Source organism: Falco rusticolus, chromosome 7, assembly GCF_015220075.1.
Source record: "Falco rusticolus isolate bFalRus1 chromosome 7, bFalRus1.pri, whole genome shotgun sequence".
NCBI classification, from domain to species: Eukaryota; Metazoa; Chordata; class Aves; order Falconiformes; family Falconidae; genus Falco; species Falco rusticolus.
In genome coordinates this window covers 18,251,669-18,273,395 of record NC_051193.1, presented here as the reverse complement: position 1 = coordinate 18,273,395, position 21,727 = coordinate 18,251,669, and the positions used below count along the sequence as shown (strand labels likewise).

Sequence of the window (21,727 nt, the reverse complement as noted above, 5' to 3'; positions counted from 1 at the left end):
GAGGCTGAAGTTAACAGAAATGGTGAGTCGTACAGAAACTTGTCTGGGAAAACAAGGCATCGCTGATATTGTGAAGTTAAGGGAAGAGCAGAGTACAGCAAACTCTTACATTAAGCCAATGTAAAGGCTTGTAGTATATTTTATTTTATATTTATAGCCATCCCCAGCCTGACATCCTCTCCCAGGGCTAAGGCAAGCAGGTGCAAAAGCTCATTTCCCCTTTTTGTCCCTTGGTAAATCAGTGGTTGCACAGTGTGGCTTTCCCTGTTGGGGCAAAGCGCAGGAAAAATGTTGCTGCTCCACATGACTTCTGTGAGAATGGTACCAAACCCTTCCGCAGCACTGGGTGGCCTGGGGATACCCCCCTCTCCCCTCCGTCCGCCCTGAGGAGGGGTGAGAGTCAGCTTCTCCACCTGAACAACGCTATGACATGCTATCAATACATTAATTCTTGATTTTTATTAAGGTTAAAACCTACTTGACCTGTTTTAAAAATGTCACTGTTTCCAGGGTATCAACAATAAAAATAATACCTGAAAGAGACCTACAGAAAAGCTTGGATGCATGTCATGAATGTCATGTTACTTCATGGCTTTATGTTTAAGCATCTTAATTACTGCACCTACTTACACTTAGAAGATTACCAACTAGAATGGGTTCAAAACTTTGTTTAAATGAAATCTACATAGCGTGAAAAGATTTCACAGTAAACATCTTTGGGATGTGTCATTAGGTATTTATTGTGTACTGGTATTGTTATTGTATTTTTTTAATGTTTTTACAGTGCCTCATTGTAAGTTCATTCCAAGGGCTTTGCCTTTGCAGTATGACATGAGTAAGCTTGTTTAGCATTATTATTGTTGTTGATATTATTATATCATTTGCTTGTACACCTTGCCTATTTTATTGCTGAATTATACATTTTTAGCAATATTATTTAAAAAACAAATGTCAACAAATGTTTAGGATTTTTTCTGTTTTTACTCAGGTCAGTTTAAATTAAAGTGTTCAAACCCAAGATGAAATACTGCTTATTAGAGTCTGTCTATAACCTTAACAGTCATTTAACGCTGACTAGGACTGGCCAGAAAATTAATATTTAGAGAGGGCTTCATACATTTTGGGATGAAAAACATCTCATTTTTTTTACTGCTTCTTGAGAAGAAGAAACAAGTTCTTAATCTGGTGCTGCTGAGGGTATGGAAGGGAGGTCTTCTGCATCTGAGACTACTGGGTATTTAAGTTTATGTATTACTTAAGATATGTCTCACTTTATAGTCTCAAATTTCACATCATCTTTGAAAGTGCATTTGAAATACGTTTGTTTGTTTATTTTCTTGCTTTCAGCTGGGGACAAGCTGCTACAGAGACTCCAGCTTGTGTCCTCAAGCTCAAGGTGTCCAGAGAAGGATTTGTGCAGGGGGACTCCACCTTAGGTCTGGACTGGTTGGATGCCATTATCATCCCAGGCTGGGTGCGGAGTAACAGGGTGCTTTCCCGTGACTTGCTGCTCCATCTTGCGAGCCAAGCAAGGTGGGTATTTGCTGACAGGCTGCCTGGAAGGTAAAGAGAAGCAGTTTTTCAAATACTGAAATTTATAAGAAGGGCTTGCTTTTTTCTCCCCAAACATAAAATAAAAATGTATAGTCCTTCAGGAAACTGGCACATTACATAACAAGTAGGTAAAAAAAATTGTTCCTTTTGAGGCAGTTTTTAAAAGAGGAAAATATTTAGAAAGTGAACCTTGCAGTCTAGGTAACAGTAATTTTGTTTTATGCAGCTGCCACTGAAGAGTCTGGTGTCAAAATGCAGTGGTACTTGTAAGTAGTAATCAATAAACATGAATTATTTAGGAGACACAGGATGAAAACGAGTGAGTATTAAGGTAGAATCAATCCACTATATAAGTGCTAAGGAATGTATATGAATAACTAGCAAATTGATAGTGACATCCATTTGGAATCTCAGTTTACATGCATAAAAAAAAGTGTAAGTGAATATTTCATTATCTAGATGTAAATATATATACATTTTATTTAAACTGCGTGAGCTAACTGTTAAGGATCAAGTATCTTTATTTAGAACATCTACAGTAAAAGCAGACATGTCTGGCCAGATGGTATGAGAATAAGAAATGACCGTGTTTCAGATAAAAAGCAAGCGCCTAGAAGTCATGTGCAGAGGGATTCAACTGACCACTATGTTTTAAAATGACGTGGAAGGAAGAGGTGAGACATTTTAGGAGTGACTGCTTTCCCCATGCAACCGGTAGAGTGAAGGTTTTAACACCATTCCAAGGCAGAGGGGAAAAGATCTGTAGTAGAACTGTCGACACGCAAGAGACAGACTGATTCAGGCAATTTACTCTGCAAGACGTCAGAAGCTTTCTAGAGGTTAGAAGTGTTCTTTCAAAAAAATATCTCAGGTCAAGCACCCATGTCCAAATAAAACCAAGCAGAGAGGAATCTGTCTGTTGGAGGGACAGTGAGAAAGTCTCATACAACACATTCACACTTTTTGCTTATTCTGTCTGCAGAAGTCAGGTCCCAACAGAGCTCTTGGATCCTGGAGAAGCCTGATGACAGAGGTCATTCCAAAGCCACCGATGGAGAAGTCACTTCAGGAAGAGGAAGGAGCAGTAATAGTCCTCACCTGTAAATGAAGTGAGGCAAGGCCTGGAAAGTGCTTCACAACAAGAGAAAAATTGAGGCCAGGAATGAGGAGTGCCCAAAAGAGCACTTGGAAGAGCAAGTGCCTGCGGTAAGAAAATGCCAAACAGGTAACTGAGACAAGAAAGCAGGTAGAGAGAATCCTTCTGAAAATACTAAAATTAGCTTCTTAACCAAAAACTGTATCTCTGTAGGAAACGGTTATTTGTAAGCTAAAGCAGAAAGTAATAAGAGGGGGTAATTTTTTAATTTTTTTTTTTTTTGATCAAAAAGCAACATGCATAAAATGGGGACTGAGATTATGACCCTGTTCAAACCAGGGGCAAAATCTCTTTGACTTCAGGTCACAGTCAAGGCTGGTCACTCCTCACCATGTCACATAAGCACTACCTGTGTTAGAAGTCAATACTGAGCCTTCAGTTGCACACAAAGTTACATACATGCACGTGCAAGTGCTGTGTGTTTTGTACACTGAAGTGTATGTGGCTGACTCACATTTTATTGTTAGAAAAACTGAGGCACAGAGAGCTGGAGATAGGACTGAGGCTCCTGACCTGCAGCACAGCACTTTGTGGCTGGGAACATGGTGCTTCCCCTGCTCTGACTGTCCCCCAGAGCCCAAACTGCCCCAGGGACCTCCTGGGAAAGTGGTTCCTTGTTCCTAGAAAGCCCTCTATCAGTCAGAGCGTGAGACTAGTACTACTTTATGGTTTGCAATGAGCAGAGAGGCTGATGAGAATGGCAGTCATGCCTCTGGGCAAGCATGAGTCCCCACAGCATGGCGAGAGCCCCTGATAGCCAGTGATGTACAGGTTCAGATGCTGTACAGGTATACAGGTACTAATCCATATGATGTTCCTCCTGTGTGAGTATGATAAGCGTTGTTGCAGGCATGCAAAAAAGCAGTAAGAAAAAATAGCTTTCTGAACACTGTGCACCAAATTACGGACAAAGCCAGAATACAGGCACACCTAATCCTCAGTCTGTGTCCAATCCTACTAATTGCTTGAAGTCTTTTTGCTGTTGTCACATACGAAAGGTAATTACATATTTGAAAATATTCCCCTGCTAGTTGCTTGGAGAGCTATTAAAGAATCCACATGCAAGGGATGAACAGAACAAGGCTGTAGGTTTCTCATTGTTTAACAGAAATGCAGGACTGGCAAACTCCCCCATCACATGCAAAATCGGTGCTCTGAATTGCAAAGAAAGACTTTTGTAGCAGTGTTTAAAGTGGAATTGACAAATCTGAGGATTAGCAGTCCACAAACTGTAAGAAAATTAATCTGAATATTGCAGTCCTTCAGTGTTTGGAATTTCCATTACTTCCAGGGTCTGCAAGATTAGCCCCCAGTTTACAAAGGAAAAGCCTTACCTGACAGGCTTTTGAGGAATGTTCCTCTTTGAAGAAATAATTCAAACCACCAGTTCATTCCAGAGCATTATTACAGACCTTCATCCCTGTGCTGCAGTTATTGGTTTCCTTGTGCATGGAGTCAATTAGTGCAATGTTTCAGCTGGATTTCATGATTGTATTATCCAGTCAGTAGTAAAATCCACTCGTGTCAACTCTTTGAAATACCAACCTGTTGTGGATGCAATGTCATGTTTCGTGGAAGCTGGTTACGTTGTGAGAGAAAGAAAATGTAAGCTGTTTAGCTTTTCTTTGAAACTGAACTTTTGGACAAGCAGGAGGAGGTAAAAAGGGGCAAAAAAAATCCTGAACATCTCTGGATGGGTAGAGGTTTCAGCAAATGACTTGATTACTGAAGCATATTATTTGCCTCAAAGACAAAAACATCCTGTGCCTTTGTTCTGCTGTTGTCCTGCTGGAGTTGATCAATTCAGCAAAGTTGTCCAAGCAAAGAATTAAGCCTACTTGTAGGACTCGCACCACTGGGCACTGAGTATTGCAGAGGCAGAGGAAGCACATTTCTCCTTCCCCTGCCAGGTTCTAACCCTGACCCCACACCACCTCGCACTTGTACGGGTGTGTTTTGCTGAATAGACAAAACGTGTGCTTATTTTCTTCTTCTAGCTCCACTAAAGTTTAAATTCATAAATTAAAGTTCCTTCTGCTGTTACTTCCTTAGCTTCCTCTCCTGTGACACTTTTAAGTATGTCCTGCCCTACAATCAGGAGTAAAAGAAGCACGTTGATACTGCTTTCAAACTTAGCTATTAGCTAAAAGGCAAGCCCGTGTAAAATGTTTTCCAAATGAACTTGGTTAAAATTTGAAAAGTATAAGCAGACGGGGAGTGGGAATTTCCAGCATATCTGACAGCAGAAGAGAAGCAGAAGCTGCTGAACATATCCTATAAAATTGTGTAGGTCACTGGCATCAGGTGATGCGCCCTTATTAAGGCATCGCAAATGTTTCTAGACTCACTGCAGCAAAAGTAAAGATGTTCAACTGTGGCAGTTGTCTGTTAGGACAGCCAAGTGATCATGGATTCCTACATGAGTAACAGAAAGGTGAAGTTAAAGATCTTCAAAAGGAGGACTTTCTTAGCCACAAGGGACAAAAGGAGGGGAAAAAAAGAACCAAGGAAAGTTGTATACAAAGATGCTATTTAATTCAGATTTGCCATAAGGCAAGATAATAATGCTTGAACGTTATGAACTGCAGAAACTCTGTGAACACATTGTATTTTAAACACTTAATCTGTTTTACAAACTATGTACATTCTTCTGCTAAATAAGATGAATTGGGATTCAAGAAGCAGCACATCCTGACAAATCTCCTCCTAAAGGCATCCATTAATATAAATCAACACTAGCAATTTTGTTTGATCATTTATTTGCAAGAATCATTAAGGTTTATTAGCATAATTATTCCCTGTGGGACTTCATGTCACATAAATGAAAAATGGCATTATCAATATTTAAAAGATAAGTGCGTAATGTTCAGAGTACTTAAACAGTACTCTGCAGGTGGTGTCCAGCTGTAGCAAATTAGATTAGGTTTGATTTCTAAATTGTAGAAATACAATTTCAGTGCAACTGTTTATTCCAAAACTAAGTCTGCTTCTTGTGCAAGTATAAACACACAACAAACTCTATAGTTACTTTTTACAGTACATGTGTGTACAAAGTTTTCTGATTTGAAGTAAGCAATTTGTCTTAAGATATGAAACAGGAAGCAAATATGGCTTACCGGTGGAAGTCCTTTTATAATCTTGTGTATTTTACTTTTTACGGTTCTATATGATCTGAGATTTTCTCAGTGAAATGAGAGGACTTTCTCCCTCACTCTCCTCCCTCCTCCCAAGCAAAACAGTAGTTACAGTGTCCTTAGATCTCCTTCTCTACAGAGACACAAAGAAGGGCCATGCTTTCCTGCAGTAGCTCTGGGACTAAAATCAGCTGGTGCCTCTGCACCGACTCTGTGATCATCTCCGTAGTAAGGATGAGCTTCAAGCAGGCACAGGGACTGATGCGTAGCAAAGCCGTCGGGGTGAGACTGCGCTGGTCCTGCCAGCTGCCTGCAGCACAGCGTGGGCCCCGCGCTCACAGCCTGTCCTGGTTCTGAAGGGTGCTGAGGAGGTCAGAATTGGGAAGAGAGTATCTGGGAATATAACAACTTGAGAGGAAGGGTCACGTAAGTGGACTGCTGCTTGTCATCTGCTTAGGGGAGACACTGTGTGTCTTTGGTTCCCCTCGCTGCTGGAGTGCTGAGCAGTAGGTGTGACACGAGCACACGCTGCTTTGGGGAAAAGGTGCCGAAGGTTCTGGCACAGACAAGTTACCAGCTGGGCGCTGCTCGAGGGACTGGTGGGAGTTCAGCTGCCAGGTGGCAAAGGAAACGCAGCTTTGGGGGCTGGGTGAGCCCCGCTTCTGGGCAGCGGGTCACAGCGTGCCGGGCAGCATGGTGCGAGGCAGGGAGCGTGGTGCAGAGCCACAGCCTCTGAAAACAGCCTCTTCAGCCGCCTTTGCAACTGCTGGCTGTGCCGTGATTCCCCAGCTATGCAGTGCCCCATACCAGCATGCCCCTTCACAGACCTGGCACAGGGGGCGAGAGGGGAGAGCCTGGCAATGCCTGGCAGGCGGGAACCTGTGGGCTTTAGTCTATAGCAACGCAGAGGCAATTTTCACCACTTCACCCCTGCAATTTCGTTGGAGCACAAAATTGCTGTTTTATCAGCAGTGAAATGTATCATTAACCACTGTGCGCTTTTTTCTGTAAAGGCTCTTGAATAAAACATCAGGGATTTTACTAAACATGCCCCAGGACTCCTCCAGACACATCCCCGTGCCGGGCAGGGAAGCAGAGCCTCCGCCAGCCTGGGGCTCGTCACAGGGCTGCGCCAAGGCTGACGGGCAGAATGAAATGCTAGTGGAAGAGATGGATGCAGGCAGCAGAATTATTTTTCACGTTGCTCTCAGCCCTTTCTGGGACTGCTGTTTGTTTTCTGTAACTGTCCTTCAGTTGCCCTTTCTGTTGGTTGGCTTAAGGTTATGGTTACGGATTAGTATGTTAAATACTCTGCTGTTTGCAAATGGCATCTTTCTTCTTAGTTTTCTGCTCGTTGCTAAGCTCCCCTTTGGAGCTCCTCAGCTTTTTAATTATTCACAAACGCTAAAATGAACTCTGGAATTAATTGTGTTTGGTGGTATCTCGCAGGAGTGACGGGTTCTGCATGTTTCTAAGTACGTTTCTTAGTGCATTCTTCTACACTCAAGTTAGAACATATACTAACACCTGGACTCAGTGCTTCCAAGGGAGTAGGCAGTTATGGAAGCATATGCTGTCCAACACTTTTACTCAGTGTATGCTTTCCTATGGGTGCTGCTATAGGGAGAAAAAGAGTAAACCTTTAAGTACTTGACAGTTTTTTCTCAGTATCTCATTTGGCCTTGGAAATTATGAATCTTCCTTCCAGAGGTGTATGTCCTGGTGGCATTGCATATAACACACTGAGAAGAAAACTGTGACCTGGTCAAGCGGTTAAATGACAGCCAAAATCAGCGGAGGTGACAATGATTGCTGGGTTGGAAGCAATGACTGGTTTCCCTCCAAGATGCTCCCGCTGCCACATTCATTTGGGCACTTGGGCAGATGAGCTTGTTGCAGGCTGGTTACTCAAATGCTGCCTCTAAACCTGCACAGGCAAGGATAGGATAGGATAGAGTAGCAAAAAAAAATGTCAGTCTGGTATTTAATCTTTCTGCTTCCAAATTAAAAGCTACAAATGGATCTTGTTATCTTGAGGGGCACTTTTTGACAAATAATTAAATTTGAGCTCGCATGTAAAAATCTGGTTAAATAGACGCAACTTTTTTGAAAAGCTTTTAGAAACAGAACTTACTTACCCGTAAACATTTAGATTCTCAACTGAACTGTGAATTTCCTTAGGAGACAATTCAGTCCTTTTGCTTGAACTTACGATCTCTACTCTTTCTCATGGGGGACAGGAGTTTGGTTATGATAAGTGGATAAAGTTCTTGCTGCACAAAGCAGAAGTGTCATTATAGCAGCGGTTTTACAACATTCTTTATATAGAAGAACTGTATTTGCTATGCCTGGAATATTTGCTTGAAAAAATGGAAGCAGAAAGCCTGGTAATTGCAGCTAGTATTCTCCCCAGTGTTTGCTAGTTGGATTAAAAAGCACATAGTGGACGTGGCGCTCTAATTGTTTTTTTAATCACTGAATGCTAGCAAAGTCATGCCAAATGCACAGGAGAAATGCTCTGTTCCATAACCCAAATAGGTCATCTAGCCAGGCAGCCAGCTGGCAAGGAAGCTCAGACTCTGCTCTGTGCTGTAAAAGCTCATTTCCCAGCTCACTGTGTTGGATGTTGTACAAAACCTGGCTGATGTTGATGGTGTTGTAATTGCTGCCTGTTTTCAGGTTACCTGAAATTATTTTTTTTTTTTTCAGGTTAATAAGAAGCAATTGAACTGCAACATTAAAGTAGAGAAACGGTAAGAAACTGTAGAATATATAGGACATTTACTATGGCTACTACTAAACAATGTAAATAACGTTGATCAATGAGAGGGGTGCAGAAAGCCACAAACTTGGTATTGGGTGGAGTAATAGGAATGGGACAGAAACTGCAGAGAAACGGAAGCACCCAAAGAAAATATAAAAGAAGCAGTCAGAGAGCTTAAGGCGTTCTCCCATCTTGACCCTGGCCAAATCCTGAAAGGCTGAATGCTGGCTGGAGAAGAGACTTGAAAATCAGTGATGAAATAAGTGTCCTAATTCCCTGCTATTGTTTTACAGCATGAAATGAGTTTGGGCTGCATGGTTTAAGAAGCACTTATGTTTTCTGGTATTGCTAATGCGGAAACAAAGAAATGACAAGGATTGTGTGGAGGTAAGAGATTGTGGGATGAAAAATGATTTTGTCAACACATAAGCCTGGATGGAACTGTCTAATCCTTCTGCCTGCACAGAAGCATAATCTGGTGTACTAGTACTACACCACAATTTTTATTTTTAAAGATCCTCTCAACAAACTACCTAAGGAATTTGTTTTGGTGTTATCCTGTCCTTTTAACTAGAATAACAACTATTTCATGTCCAACCAGCAAAAATACCCTCTGTAAGAAACATTGGAGTGTAGTGTCACTATGGAGTAAAATTCATCTGTGGTCTTCGGAATTTATGTATTCAGTCATTAAAAGCGTGTCTCCTCAGAAGAGTAGGTGGGTGCTTTATAAACTCAAATAGTTGAGTAATAAATATTAATATGACATGTTAGGAACTCTTGAATTTACTCAGAAATACATGCTATACAATGATGGGGATATAAATGCATTTTAGTGTTTTTAGTCAACGTCAGCCTTTAGATGCACAGCTCACAGCTTTTACTCTTGATCAGTAGGACTGAGCAGAGGTGGAAGCCCAAAAAAAAGCAAAGAACATGGCACCCCTAAAAGACTAATTTCTGTTCATGTCCTTTGCACAAACGTCATTTCTGGGCTGAGACATTCCATTTATTCTCTTTATTCTTTGAAAACTCAATACTACACTAAATATTTAGTAAATTCACTTTTTTCTCATCGGGAACAGCTGTATTTCTGTTGAACATATTTGAAGCACTGAGTATTTTTGTTCCTTAATAATACTTTTGTTTACAGTCTGTAATGTCATAAGTAAAAGATCACTTCTCACTTCTGCCTACTGCTGCTACAGGACTTATTTTCTCTACTACAGCAGGATAATTAAAAAAAATAAATTAGCGTTAGGATTTTCTTGACAGTGATAGCCCCTTAGCTGCTAAATCTGCTATCCCATCCATCACTAATCTCAAGCAAAGCAAGCATTAGTTTCTTTGTGACTTATCTAGGTCTTTAGCAGATCAATAGCACAGCTCAGATGTTTCAGACTCTTGCTTGTTAATTCACATTTATCTTTTCATCCAAAGAAGGTAAATTACCTCACAGAGAAGCTGTGTGTTATCCCCAATAGCAGTTTATAATGTTGCAAAGTCAGCGTGACCCACATATCTTATCTCAGCTGGAATGCATTTGTCACTGTCTCCTGTTATGATCATCTGGTACAACGCCCTAGAAGAGAGGTAAACCTGCGAAACAGCTTCACCGCTTTTATTTAATGACCTTTTTTTGCCATGTGTTCCTGCATCACCTTCAATTTAAACTGCTAAAGTAAAGGGGACTTTTTCCTTTAATGCTCCATTTCATCATTTTTATCATTAGCAAAATTTTCATTCCTCAGCAGCCTTCATTTCTGCTGTCATGAGAGATCAGTAGGTGGTGACAGCGAGACTGGGAATGGAATCATTTATTAATAGGTTAGTTCACCCTCAGAAGGGACTGCTGGGGTTAACTCTACGTTTGTACAGTTGGCTGCTGGTTACCTGAAGCCTCTCGGGCCCTGGGAGTCTTTAATGCTCTTAGGAAAAAGGAATGAGAAGCTGCAACCAGACTGCTGCAAGAAGAAATGCTGTACAAAATGAGTTTGACAGCAATTATGCAGCTGGGACTCATTCCTTGCCGAACTAGAGTGAAGTAGGTATTTCAGTATCTGTTATTCTAAAAACTTCATAAATTATGGAAAGAAAACATAAATACATTTGGCTTGTAAGGAGTCTGACCCAGCTGGTTGCAAAACGAGGACATTTTTATTCTGTTCCTTCAGATAAGCTGAGCAACTTCTGCCTGGGCTGGACTCTGTTCTGCAAGTGTTACATTCTTAGGTCTTTAGCTGAGAAACTAATTGGTGCCATAGAGGTCCGCTCTTTGATGTGAAAAAAGGTAGGTCTGTGTTCAGCGCAGTGCCCGATTTCTTCCCAAATCAGATCGTACAAGGGAGGCCCAACTTGGAGCGCCCACTTTCTGTGGCCGCCCAGCTGGGAGGAATAGCAACAGCAGATGCTCGCCCCTCAGGTGGAGGTGGACCATCCAACCGGGGTGACCTTAGCGGGGGGAACTGGATGGCTAGGAGGGCACAAAGCGCTTGCCCAGGTGCAGGTGCGCTACCCGTGTGCCTGCAGCCCCAGCAGGTTTGCAGATAACCCAAACAGGGGGTCAGTGCCCGGTGGGCACCCAGCAGCAGCCCCCAGTTGCTGTAGGGAGGCACCAAGAAGACCAAGCCAGACTCTTTGCTGAAAAGCACAGTGGGCGTCTGAGAAGTCAGTGGTCACCAGCTGGGAAAAAAGGGAGAGTTCTGGCTGGATGTAAGGGGAAAAAAAAAATATTAGATGACCAAGCTTTAGAACAGGAGCCTGTTCTAAAGTTTTCCTGGGGGAGCTCTCAAATCGAGGCGAGACCAGCAGGTGTGTCTGAACTGGGGGAAAGGATGGGTTTCCATCTGTACGTACTCATTTTCACGGAAGGAGCAGGGCAAGGGTGTATTGGATGTTTCTGAAGTGTTTTCCCCTCCCTGTTCTCTGCACGGGGTGACTGTACGTGCTGAAGTTATTTAGCCTTTCTTCGGAAATCTGCACACACCATATGTTTACTGAACTGTCCCTGTGGCTTAATTTGTGTTCAGGAAAACAACCAGGGCATTAAAGGTAAGAATTTCTGAACACAAACTGCCATAAGGTATCGAGGATAAAAGAATTCTCTGGTTGTGTTTCTTTCTTCTTTGCATTTTAAACACGCTGCAGCAAACCTGAACAGGATGGGAAATGAACAATGAGGCACTGAGGACTGGAAGGCACAAGATATTTTTCCCTTTGGGATCTTAGCAGATAGTAGAGCTGTGTATCCTGTCCCTTCTGTGAAAGGTACGCTGCTCACAAGTACCGTGTCCATGCAAATATAAGCCACCTCTTGATTTTAAAAAGAACTTCGTAAACAGACTTATTGATCTCTGAGATATGTGTGGGTTTTCAACCATTTTTACTGCCACTTTTCTGTCTGAATGCCTTGCTGTGCTGGAGGCTAAGTCAAGATACACTTTTGTTCTCATTTGAGAGTGTTGCTGTTCCAAATTGAGGATATCGTGTGAGCAAAGATCAAACGTTAAATCTGAAGGTTGTTTGCTGTTATTTCCAGAAGCAAGGTGAGGGAACCAGATTTTGTTATTTTGTTTGACAAGAGAGAAATTTCCATTTATTTCCAGTGAGGTATGTAGCTGTTCACCAAGGAGAAGGGACAGCAAAAGGATCTTTTGCACCTTTTTTCCCTGTGCCACCTCCAAGCCTTCAGCTCTGAAAGTTGGTGGACCTTCTTCCTGAGTCAATGGAATCCTTGGGGAAGAGGGGTTTTGGCATTTGTTTCCTGGCGTGCTGTTGAAGAAACTGATTATTTAATGTTTTTTAGAGAGCTGTAGTGGTAATACCATTTGGGAAGAAGCAGCAGAGAAAGTTTAGGGTCTTTTTCTGTCTCATCTCCATCCACTTGTATCTTTTCTGTTAATTGTCTCCTAGATGTTTAGTTATTTAGTTAGTTGTTTATATATATATATATAAACAATTTCTATATGGTTATCTAGTCCCCTGAGGACTGGGGGGAAATATTTTTCTCCCAAAAAGGGCGACTAGCCAAAGCTTCAGAAAGAATTCTGCTGATCTGGGAGATTTTGTAGAAGATTTGAAACTGATTTTAAATAGTATTTTTATCCCGTAGCTAGGCTTCTACAGGCATCTTGAGCACAGGTCAATAGAAACGTGCAGACTTCATACCCGATTCTGAGAGGTGTTCTTCAGCTTGTCAATTAATTGTATAAAGTAGGTAACGGGGGGATTTTAAATACAGCTTTAGAGAAGCTGAAATGTCGGAAGTTTTTGAGGGACCCACGTAGGGGGGAAGCTGGAGGGGAGAGGACCTGCCCCGGGTTTCGCCAGCTCCCGCCGGCCCGTCACGCTGCCCGGTTCCCCCAGCTCCCCGCCCCGCTCCCGCCGGCCCCGCCCAGTAGCGGCTAAAGGCCCCGAGTCACGTGCCGGGGGCGGGCCGCCCTCTCGGCCAATCAGCACGGCGGGCGGGCTTCCCCCGGAAGTTGAAGCCGTTGCCCGCCCTCCCGCCGCTGGTTGCCATGGCAGCGCGGCCTGCGGCGGCGGCGGGCGCGATGGTGAGCGAGCAGGCGGGCGGGTGGCGGCGGGGGTCCCGGGCCGCGGCTGCCCTGTGGCACCGCTTCGCTCTTGTCGCCCGCAGGCGTCTGGGCCGTGGGCCGTGGGGCTGGCGGCGGAGGCGGAGGAGCGCAGCGAGCGGAGGCGGGTCGGCGGGCTGAGGGCCGCGCTGGAGCGGGAGCGGCGGCTGGAGGAGGCCCTGCGGCGGGTAAGGGCCGGGGCCGGCGGGGGGAGAGGCGATCACGCTGCCTGGCTTTACCCTTCAGAGGGGGGTTCTGTCACCGTTGTTCCCTGAAGGCGTAGCGCTGCCCTTTGCCCGCTGCCGGGCCTGCGGTGGCCGCCACGGGCTGTGACGGGCCTGACGGGCGTTGTTGGCCCTGGGCAGGTAGAGGAGGACAGAAACCGGAGGGAGCTGCAGCTGGAGCGGGAGGAGCGGCTGGCGGCTGAGCTGGCGAGGCTGAGCCATGAGAAACTTAAAGACGAAAAGATGAGGCAACAAGTGAGAGAGAACAGGTAATGCTTCAAAATCCTGACAGCTTTTTTAACTAGCTTTTCTGGTAAATTCATCTGAATTCGGAAAAGTGCTGTTACAGGAGCAGCCGGCCAGCGGTGTGCTTTCTGCACGTATTTTACTTTTCTTGATCGCGTGTTGGACTGAGCCGTAGGTGCAGCAGGATGGAGCATGAAATGTTTTCAAGAAACAGAGAGGAAGCTTTAGTGTGCTAAAATCTGATACGCAATTGATTTTTTAGAATAGGCTTTAACTTTTTAAACTTGTGCAGCAGAGAAGACGATAAGTGGGTAAGAGCGTAGGAAAAGGTGGATTTTGCGCAGTGCTCAGTGGGCAGTGCTCGGAGGGGATGCTCCAGGTGTCAGTGAGCAGCGCTGGAGGTGAGTACGGGAGGCCAGAGCAGCGCCAGGTGCTGCAAGCTGCGCACTGACAGGACAGGCCTTGTGAGAGTTGTAACAGAAGTGGAAGTGAATCTGACCTGGGAGGAACAGTTATTTTAAGATTAAGGTATGATAAAAAGTTATTGTAAGCAAAATTTGTTTATAAGGGTAAAACTGATCCACAAAATTTTAGTTTTGAATATATCCATACATATATGTACACTTACACATATACGTAGGCATATACGTTTATGTATACATTTATGTATATATACATACTTACATGTAAAATATGCCAAACTATTAATAGCACGTGTAGAAATAGCGATAACTCTTTTGTTTTTAAACAGATATTGTTTCCTTTTTCTGCTTTTTTACTAGAGCATTATTTTTCATTTAAAATTGCGGTTTCCCCCCCAGAATATTTTTTTATGCATTGTGCTTAAATAATGATGGAAATCTCAGGTTTTTTTCCCCACGAGTACTTTTTTCCTTGTAGTAGGATAAATTTCTTTTTTTTTTTTCCCACTAGTCTTGAACTTCGAGAGTTAGAAAAAAAGCTAAAATCCGCTTATATGAATAAAGAGCGAGCTGCACAGATCGCTGAAAAAGAAGCTATGCGGTATGAGAAAATGGTAATTAGCTTCACAGTGTATCCCAGCACCTGAGTGTTGTTTCTCTTTGTATGGGAATGAACATTTCTCTTTTGAAGCTGATCTTTTAATGTAAAATACTGTTAGGTGTAAACATTCAGAGTTTATTGAAAATATGTTTTGTGTTAAGAAGGACTAATTAGCTTAGAAAATGGTTTACTTTGCTGTTGCAATCAAAGTAATAGTGCATTAGGCTGTATGAATGGATGTAGTTTTTATTTTACTAGGTTTGTAATATTTATCCAAGTTAATACTCTGATACGCTTTGTACAGTAACTGCTTATTGTGGTGAACCCTCAGGCACAGATTGTTGAAAATGTTACTATTATTAAACATATATTTGAATAACTTCAGGAAAAATTGTGAACTTCTATTTATATATAGAATAATATTGTGATCAGGCAGATGATTCTGATAAATTTTTAACTTTTTATGCAAAAATCAGTTTACACATATTACTATAAAGACAATGCATTTATTGAGGATGTTCTACGTAGTTACACCACATTCCAATTCTTATGCCAACCTGAGCTAGTTTTACTCATGCTGGATGCTTTACTTCATTTTTGCTCAACACGCAACTGCTTTTAATATTGTTACTTCTCCTCCAGTTGTGTAGTTATTGAGGGTTCTACTTACCGAATTAAGTTATTAAGCATATTAAGACGCGATAGGCTGAGACAGAAAACTTTCCTTATTTGTAATGCAGTGTAATTCCTTTTTATACTGCGTATTTTTTCATTACAAGTTGTATTAGTGGGAGTAAAAAAAGAATCTTGCAATTTTTTTTTTTCCCTCTATAGAAACAGGAGGGTGAAGTAGCCCAAAAGATGAAGGAGGAGTACGAAAGGCTAATCAAAGAAGAAAGTTCTGCAGAACTGAGGCGACACAAGGAGAAGATAGCGTATCAGCAAGAACTGGAGAAACAGCTTGAGGAAAAAGAGAGGAAGAAGCAGGATGCTTACGAAGAGTTTCTAAGAGAGAGAGTCATGATTGATGAAATTGTAAGAAAGGTCTATGAGGAAGACCAAATGTTAGTTGCTTTGATATTTTAATATTTATTAATTTAAAACAAAACTCATGTAATTCCACGTTTGTTTCATAGACTGAGGCCCGTTTTAGTTTTCCTTGGTCATATTTTACTAACAAAAGACTGACTTGTGCGGATTTTGCTGTTGAAACGTCAGAATATGCTTGTCATTTCAGTCGATGTTGTGTCCTTGTTCCCCAAATACAAAATCCCCCTTATTCCAGGGAGTGCTTCCATTGGGCCCATCGTGCTGGCAATGACTGCATATGAGAGATTTCTGCCTCGCTTCATGTCCCTGCCTTTTTGTGAGGCATGTTGCGTGCCTGTCTCATGGACAGAGATAGGAAAGGAGGTTTCTGGGGGCAGGGGTGGGGGTGGGGAGAGAGAGCGATATTAGTATAAATAAATAAAAAGTTTAGGAGATCCTGGTGCACATTAGGCTACTGGGCTTCCTTCTTTCTGTTCGGATGGAGCATGTGAAAAACGCAGTAGTGAGACCTATGTGTCCTCCTGAAGAAAGGTGTTAAGGCATGAGATCCCCCTTTGGGGGCAATTCAGTGATAAGTATTTTCAACGCAGGTACCTGGTTCCCAGCTGAATAGGTAAGGAGAGCCATTTAAATCTTCGTCTCTGGAATATGTTGTTAAGGGTGGTCTGTTTAATATTACTCTGCTGTATGTTAAATAACAACATTTTTTCCCTGTCTTCTACAGGGAAAAACAATTGAAGCTAGATAAAATGAGAGCAACTCAGACATACATTGAAGAATTTAAAAAAGAACAAGCTACCTGGAGGAGAAGGAAAGAGGAAGAGATGGAAGAAGAAAATAGGAGAATTACGGAGTTTGCCAGCATTCAGCAACAAAGAGAAGAAGATCGCATGGCTAAAGTTCGAGACACCGAGGAGAAAAAGCAAAGGCTTCAAAGCATGGTAGCAAAAACTAAAGCTGTTTGGAAAAAAATAGTGTACATTGGTGTCTTTCATTTAGAAATCTTTCCTTCTTCTAACAGATTGCCCAGAACCTGGAAAGAGAACAACAGAAGCGTGAAGAACTGGAACAGATCCGCCAAGAGCTGTATCTGGAAGAACAAGCGGAGACAGAAAGGAAGAAGGAGATGGTAGGTGCTGGCAGGTAGATGAAGCAGTACCTGCACACTGGGGGGGAATATTTCACTTTCCCTGGACTTCTGCACGTACATACATGAGTATTTTGGTACTTGTCAGATAGCAGGTTTTTTTATATGTCCTGTGTATGTTACTGTGCGTAAACCGTTAAGGGGAAATGCAAGTGGAGAGGAGTATTGCAACTTTGCCGTAATTCCTGGAGAACGTTCAGGTTAGTGGAGCTGGTCTGGATGAAATTTATGAAATAAAAGTAGTATTCTATATGCAGGAAAACATATTTCACGGAGCGTTTGTAGCTATGGGTAGGCTAGTCTGATTTAAGCAGACCAGATGTGAGAATTTTAAGAGAAAAAGGAACCATTTTGAATCACTGATCTAGAAATAAGTCATAAAACGAATGCAGAGACAGTATTTCACCTAGCCTTCCTCTGTCCCTTCACTACTTCTGATGTCTTTGTGGTGGAGCAGCGCTCCCTCAGTCTTTGGGCATTGTCACTGGAGTAGTTGATGCTCGAAGAACATTTAGTGAGCCTGTATCCCGTGTGCAATTCCTTCTCTCTCCAAGGATGCTCTTCATAGGCCACGTAACTCCCATTTCAATGACTTTTCCTCTGTCAATGCTGGCAGGTCTGTTGCGGTCTGGTCTGGGTTGGGTTGGGTTTTTTCACACTTTGGATTTGCTGAGTCTGCGGGGCTGTTTGTGACTTTGGGATGTTTCTGAGGGACTCCTTGAGCCCCTTGGAGTCTGTGAGCTGGTTTAAAGCAGAAATCTTTTAATTCTGACAGGGGTTTAGGCGTATTAAATGAACCTGAATTGTTTTCAGTTCTGTTCTGGCACCAAGTGTCTATTGTCAACGCTATTTTCTAAATGTTGTTACTTGGACAAGCACTTTGTCTATTTATTTAGTGGTTGGAGGGAAAACTGTCCTTTGAGTTTCCTTTGCCATTCCTGTTGTATTTATGTTTTAATTTCAGGAAGACAACTGAAGGTTTTGAGTACCCTTATGGTTCCCTTCATACATTTATTTATCTCATGAAGGAGGGTGCCAGTAACTTTCAAGTTCAGGTTTAAGTTAAGCGGGTTAATGAACACTTGCTTTTGAATGGCTGTTTGCTTTTTCTGATGGGCTCGCCCGCATGCTGTCTTACCTTGCTATGGGTGACAAACAAAATGTAAGGCAGGCTGATGCACCTAACGCTGTTATTTTTAGAGTGTTGTTCAGGATGACTTGTCTTGTTGCTTTACTTCGTGCTAGTAGAAAAAAATAATCTCCTTTTGTTCTGGAATTAGAGAATCTTGAGACATTTACTTAACTGTTTAATACCGGACAGCATCGTTAGATACGGAGTGTTTGCTCCAGTTATTTATACTAGAAAGTAACAGTTACAGTAAACTTATTCCAAGATAAATCAGGTAGACTGGCTGATGGTGATCAAACTTTTCCAAAGTATGTTCAGTAACAGCATTTTATTAAATTTCCTTTATAGGCAGAAATCGAAAAGCGAGTAAGGCAACGCTTAGACTTAAGGCAAACATACGAAGAGCAACTGGCGTTAAAGAAGCTGGTGCGACAAGCTGTGCGAGAAGAGGAAGAAGCCTTCAGACAACAGATGTTGGCCAAGTTTGCAGAGGACGATCGCATTGAACAGATGAAAGCTCAGAAACGAAGAATGAAACAGCTTGAACACAGAAGGGCTGTGGAAAAAGTTATCGAAGACCGTCGCAAACAGTTTATTGCAGATAAAGTAAGAGTTTTCACGTTTGGTTTGAGCCAAAGCGTTCAGTATGAGAATACTTCCGCTGTCCTAAGCAACAAGGCTATTGTTATAGGGAAAGGTGACAGGGGGATTGCAGAGAAATGTGCAGGGGGGAAGCAGGCCTTTGTTTTGGTTTGATGACAAGAAACCTTTTTAAGAGCTAAATTTTCTTTGTAGCTCAAGAGGTGAGAGTCAGCAACAGTCCTAGACCCCTGTATGACCTGATGTGTGCTGCAAGTGGCTCTTCAGGAGCCGTAGGATCAGCGACATGACTGTTGTCCAGTTCAGCATCCCTGCCCAGCGGCTCTGATAGACATGTGAGAAGGGGAAGCCCCAGCCTTGATTTTTGACAAGGTCTCTTGAATTACCATCTGAGGAAGAAAAGGCGTAAACTGAAAACAAGCCATGCAATCCCATACTGCAGGTTTTGGACCTGTATAGGGTGTACATCACATGTGTAACGCGAGCTGCAATTTCTAGTCATCAGCATGAGAACATGTGCCTATTTCTGCTTTTCCTGGACTAAACAGTAGGCCAGGAACAGACTAACTTGTCTGAGAGCCAAGAAGGAATCAGAACTTAACTACCTTTAGAAGGGCTTCTAGCATGAGACCACACGCTTACACAGCAGACTAGCCCCGTGTCTGGGCATTCAGTCTTCTCTACTGTTTGAGATCTTTTTCTAGTTACCAAACAGGTATTGTTTAAATAGTGCTGTGTGGCGTTTTCCTTATGCATTTCCATCCTTTCCAAATTAACTTCTTGTGACCAGGAGTTAAGTAAGTAGAAGTTCAAAATCTGCTTCACCAGAAGATTTTATCCTGTGGTGAATATTGGTGGAAACAAACATTCATAGAGCTGAAAATGAACAGTTATGAAAACTTTCTCTTCTACTGTAGGAGCGTGAACTCGAAGAAAGACAGACAGGGGAGAGAAGACAAGAAGGCATCCATGCAATTGTTGAAGAAGAGAGACAGAAACTCCTGAGAGAGCATGCGTCTAAATTACTGGGTTATCTTCCTCGAGTAAGTGAATTTTATTTTAAATGCTTTAAATCCTTGTCCTGTAAATCGGTTTTCTCTCAGATTAGTTGAAATTGCAGAACCGTGTAAATTCCTGGAGTCAGTGGGTGTCCTTATTGTGTCAGCTCTCCCGTGCTCACCTTTTCCTTTCTTTTTTTTTTTTTCTTTTTGAGCTGGGAAGCAGTTTACAAAACTATTCTTTCGGACTCTACTGCAGTCTTGATACCCAGAACAGAACTTGCTGAAAGCTTCCACAGTGCTTTGCGCATCCAGTTTTTGGAATACGGAACGTTAAGTTTTAAAGCGGGGCTTTTCTGGCTAGACAGGCGTCCGCTGTATCTTAAACCCTGTTTCCACCAGATCTCTCAGTTGGGGTTTTGGGAGTTAGAAGATGGCCAACACTCTGAAGAAATAAGTCTTCTGTTACCTTGGAACAAGCCTCTGCTCTGTTGCAGTGCAATAAACTGCAGCGCTTACAGAAGCATTTCAAAGTTTGCTTTGTTTGTCCTTGTGTTTTTAAAAGTTACAAAGATGGAAGCAATTCTTGTCATAACAAACATAACAAAATTTATTTTGTGTTACACTACATAATCTGAAAGATCACCCGATGGCACACAAATGGAGAGCTGCTTGAGGGATGCAAAAATGCCTTTACAGTAGGGAGAGAATTATCTGACTATTTAAAGAAATTCTTTTCTGCAGTACTGGAAAACATGGTAAATGCAGAAGAATATAACTTTTATTCAAGTATTAATATGCTAATTTGGTGCCTGAATTTGTAAAATTGAGAGTGAGTTATTTCCTAACATAGATTTGATTAAAGGATAACTCAAACCGACAATATCTTGATACCGTTTTCTGGTTTGAATTTACCGTTGTAGGAAGTCTTGGCTGTTTCTGCGTGTCCAAGGCTCAGACCTGTTCCCTGGTGTTGAGGTTCTGCTTTATTCTTTCTCTGTCTCAACACTGTGTCTGAATCACGTGGTCACGCACCATGTTGCTTGACTCAAAGCAGTTAAATAGGAAGGTGCTACCTAATTCTAGAGCCTCCAGTATAAATTCAATTTATAATATTTTTTTTAAATGTTGCAAGGTGTGTTCTGTGGCTCGTGCACATTTTTAGCCCTAAAATTAATTGAGAATTAGTTAAGAGATTTAGATTTCTAGGTTCTTCTGTTTCCTTTCCACAAAACATAGGTTCTGATTAAGTTGTTCATTAGCAGCTGATTTCCAAAACTATTTCCTTGTATGGGCCAACTTCTACACCACTAAAGGTGGAGGCAGAGCCCTGCCCCAGCCAGTGCTGCTTTACCGTGCAGTTGCTTGATGTTACTAAACCCGCACCTGCGCTGACTACGATCACTGCTGTTAGAAGCAGAACGCGGGTAAATGCTGCCTTTTGTACAGTGCTCACGCTGGAATCATTACAGGGCTCTCACCATGGTTTGCACAAAGAACGAGAGCAGTGGTTCTAGGTTGGCACCCCCTGTGCCAGCTTGGAACTCATCTGTTAAAGTTCTGTGACGGTTTTCACGGCTGTTTGAAAGGTCACACCGGTACCGCGGGTACAGGCTGTTACGTTCACTTCCATAGAAAACTGCAGGGATCCACAATAATCTTGCTTAACCTTCCGATGTATGTTTCTTCCCCTTATTGCAGGGAATACTCAGAGACGAAGATGATGTCAACATGCTTGGAGAGGAATTTAGACTGGCTTACCAGAAGAGAAGAGGTAATGCTTTTTCAGAAGAGAGCTGAAATTTCCTGCATCTCATCTCCTCCTTTGCCACAAGGTGTCATCTGATTTCTAAGGAAAATTTCCATATGTTCTTAACGGTGAGGAACTCCTTTTTAATATCATTAAAATCTCCATTTTAAGACTGGACTGCTAAACTGATGAGCAGTTAGTTTTCTTTAAGTGTATGTTGTCCTTGTGTTTTCATCAATAAACTCTTGTGGAGTTCTCAATTATTCTCAGTGATGTTGCAATGTTAAAAATGTTTTCTCCAGCAACTCTGCAGAAACCTAAGCTAGTGTAAATTGTTGTGTGCATTTCAGTATGGACTATAAGATTCTCTTAATGCACTAT

General features: G+C 42.3%; 1 protein-coding gene and 1 long non-coding RNA gene across 2 annotated transcripts in view; both read left to right on the top strand.

Moving 5' to 3' along the window:
• LOC119151859 overlaps nt 1-12,888 on the top strand; it is a 29,966-nt gene extending 17,078 nt beyond the window's left edge. The window contains exons 3-6 of the long non-coding RNA XR_005105580.1: nt 1,348-1,533; nt 2,537-2,760; nt 8,554-8,597; nt 8,902-12,888. This is a non-coding gene — a long non-coding RNA (uncharacterized LOC119151859). The remainder of the gene's footprint in view (nt 1-1,347; nt 1,534-2,536; nt 2,761-8,553; nt 8,598-8,901) is intronic.
• A 236-nt stretch (nt 12,889-13,124) lies between these two features.
• MNS1 (meiosis specific nuclear structural 1) lies at nt 13,125-21,615 on the top strand (the record flags this gene model as incomplete). Its single annotated transcript, XM_037393850.1, has 9 exons — nt 13,125-13,367; nt 13,545-13,672; nt 14,583-14,685; nt 15,507-15,736; nt 16,447-16,663; nt 16,744-16,851; nt 18,347-18,604; nt 19,516-19,641; nt 21,298-21,615. Coding segments are annotated over 9 exons (1,512 nt in total), but the record flags the coding sequence as incomplete, so codon positions are not given.
• Nucleotides 21,616-21,727: the final 112 nt, after the last annotated feature.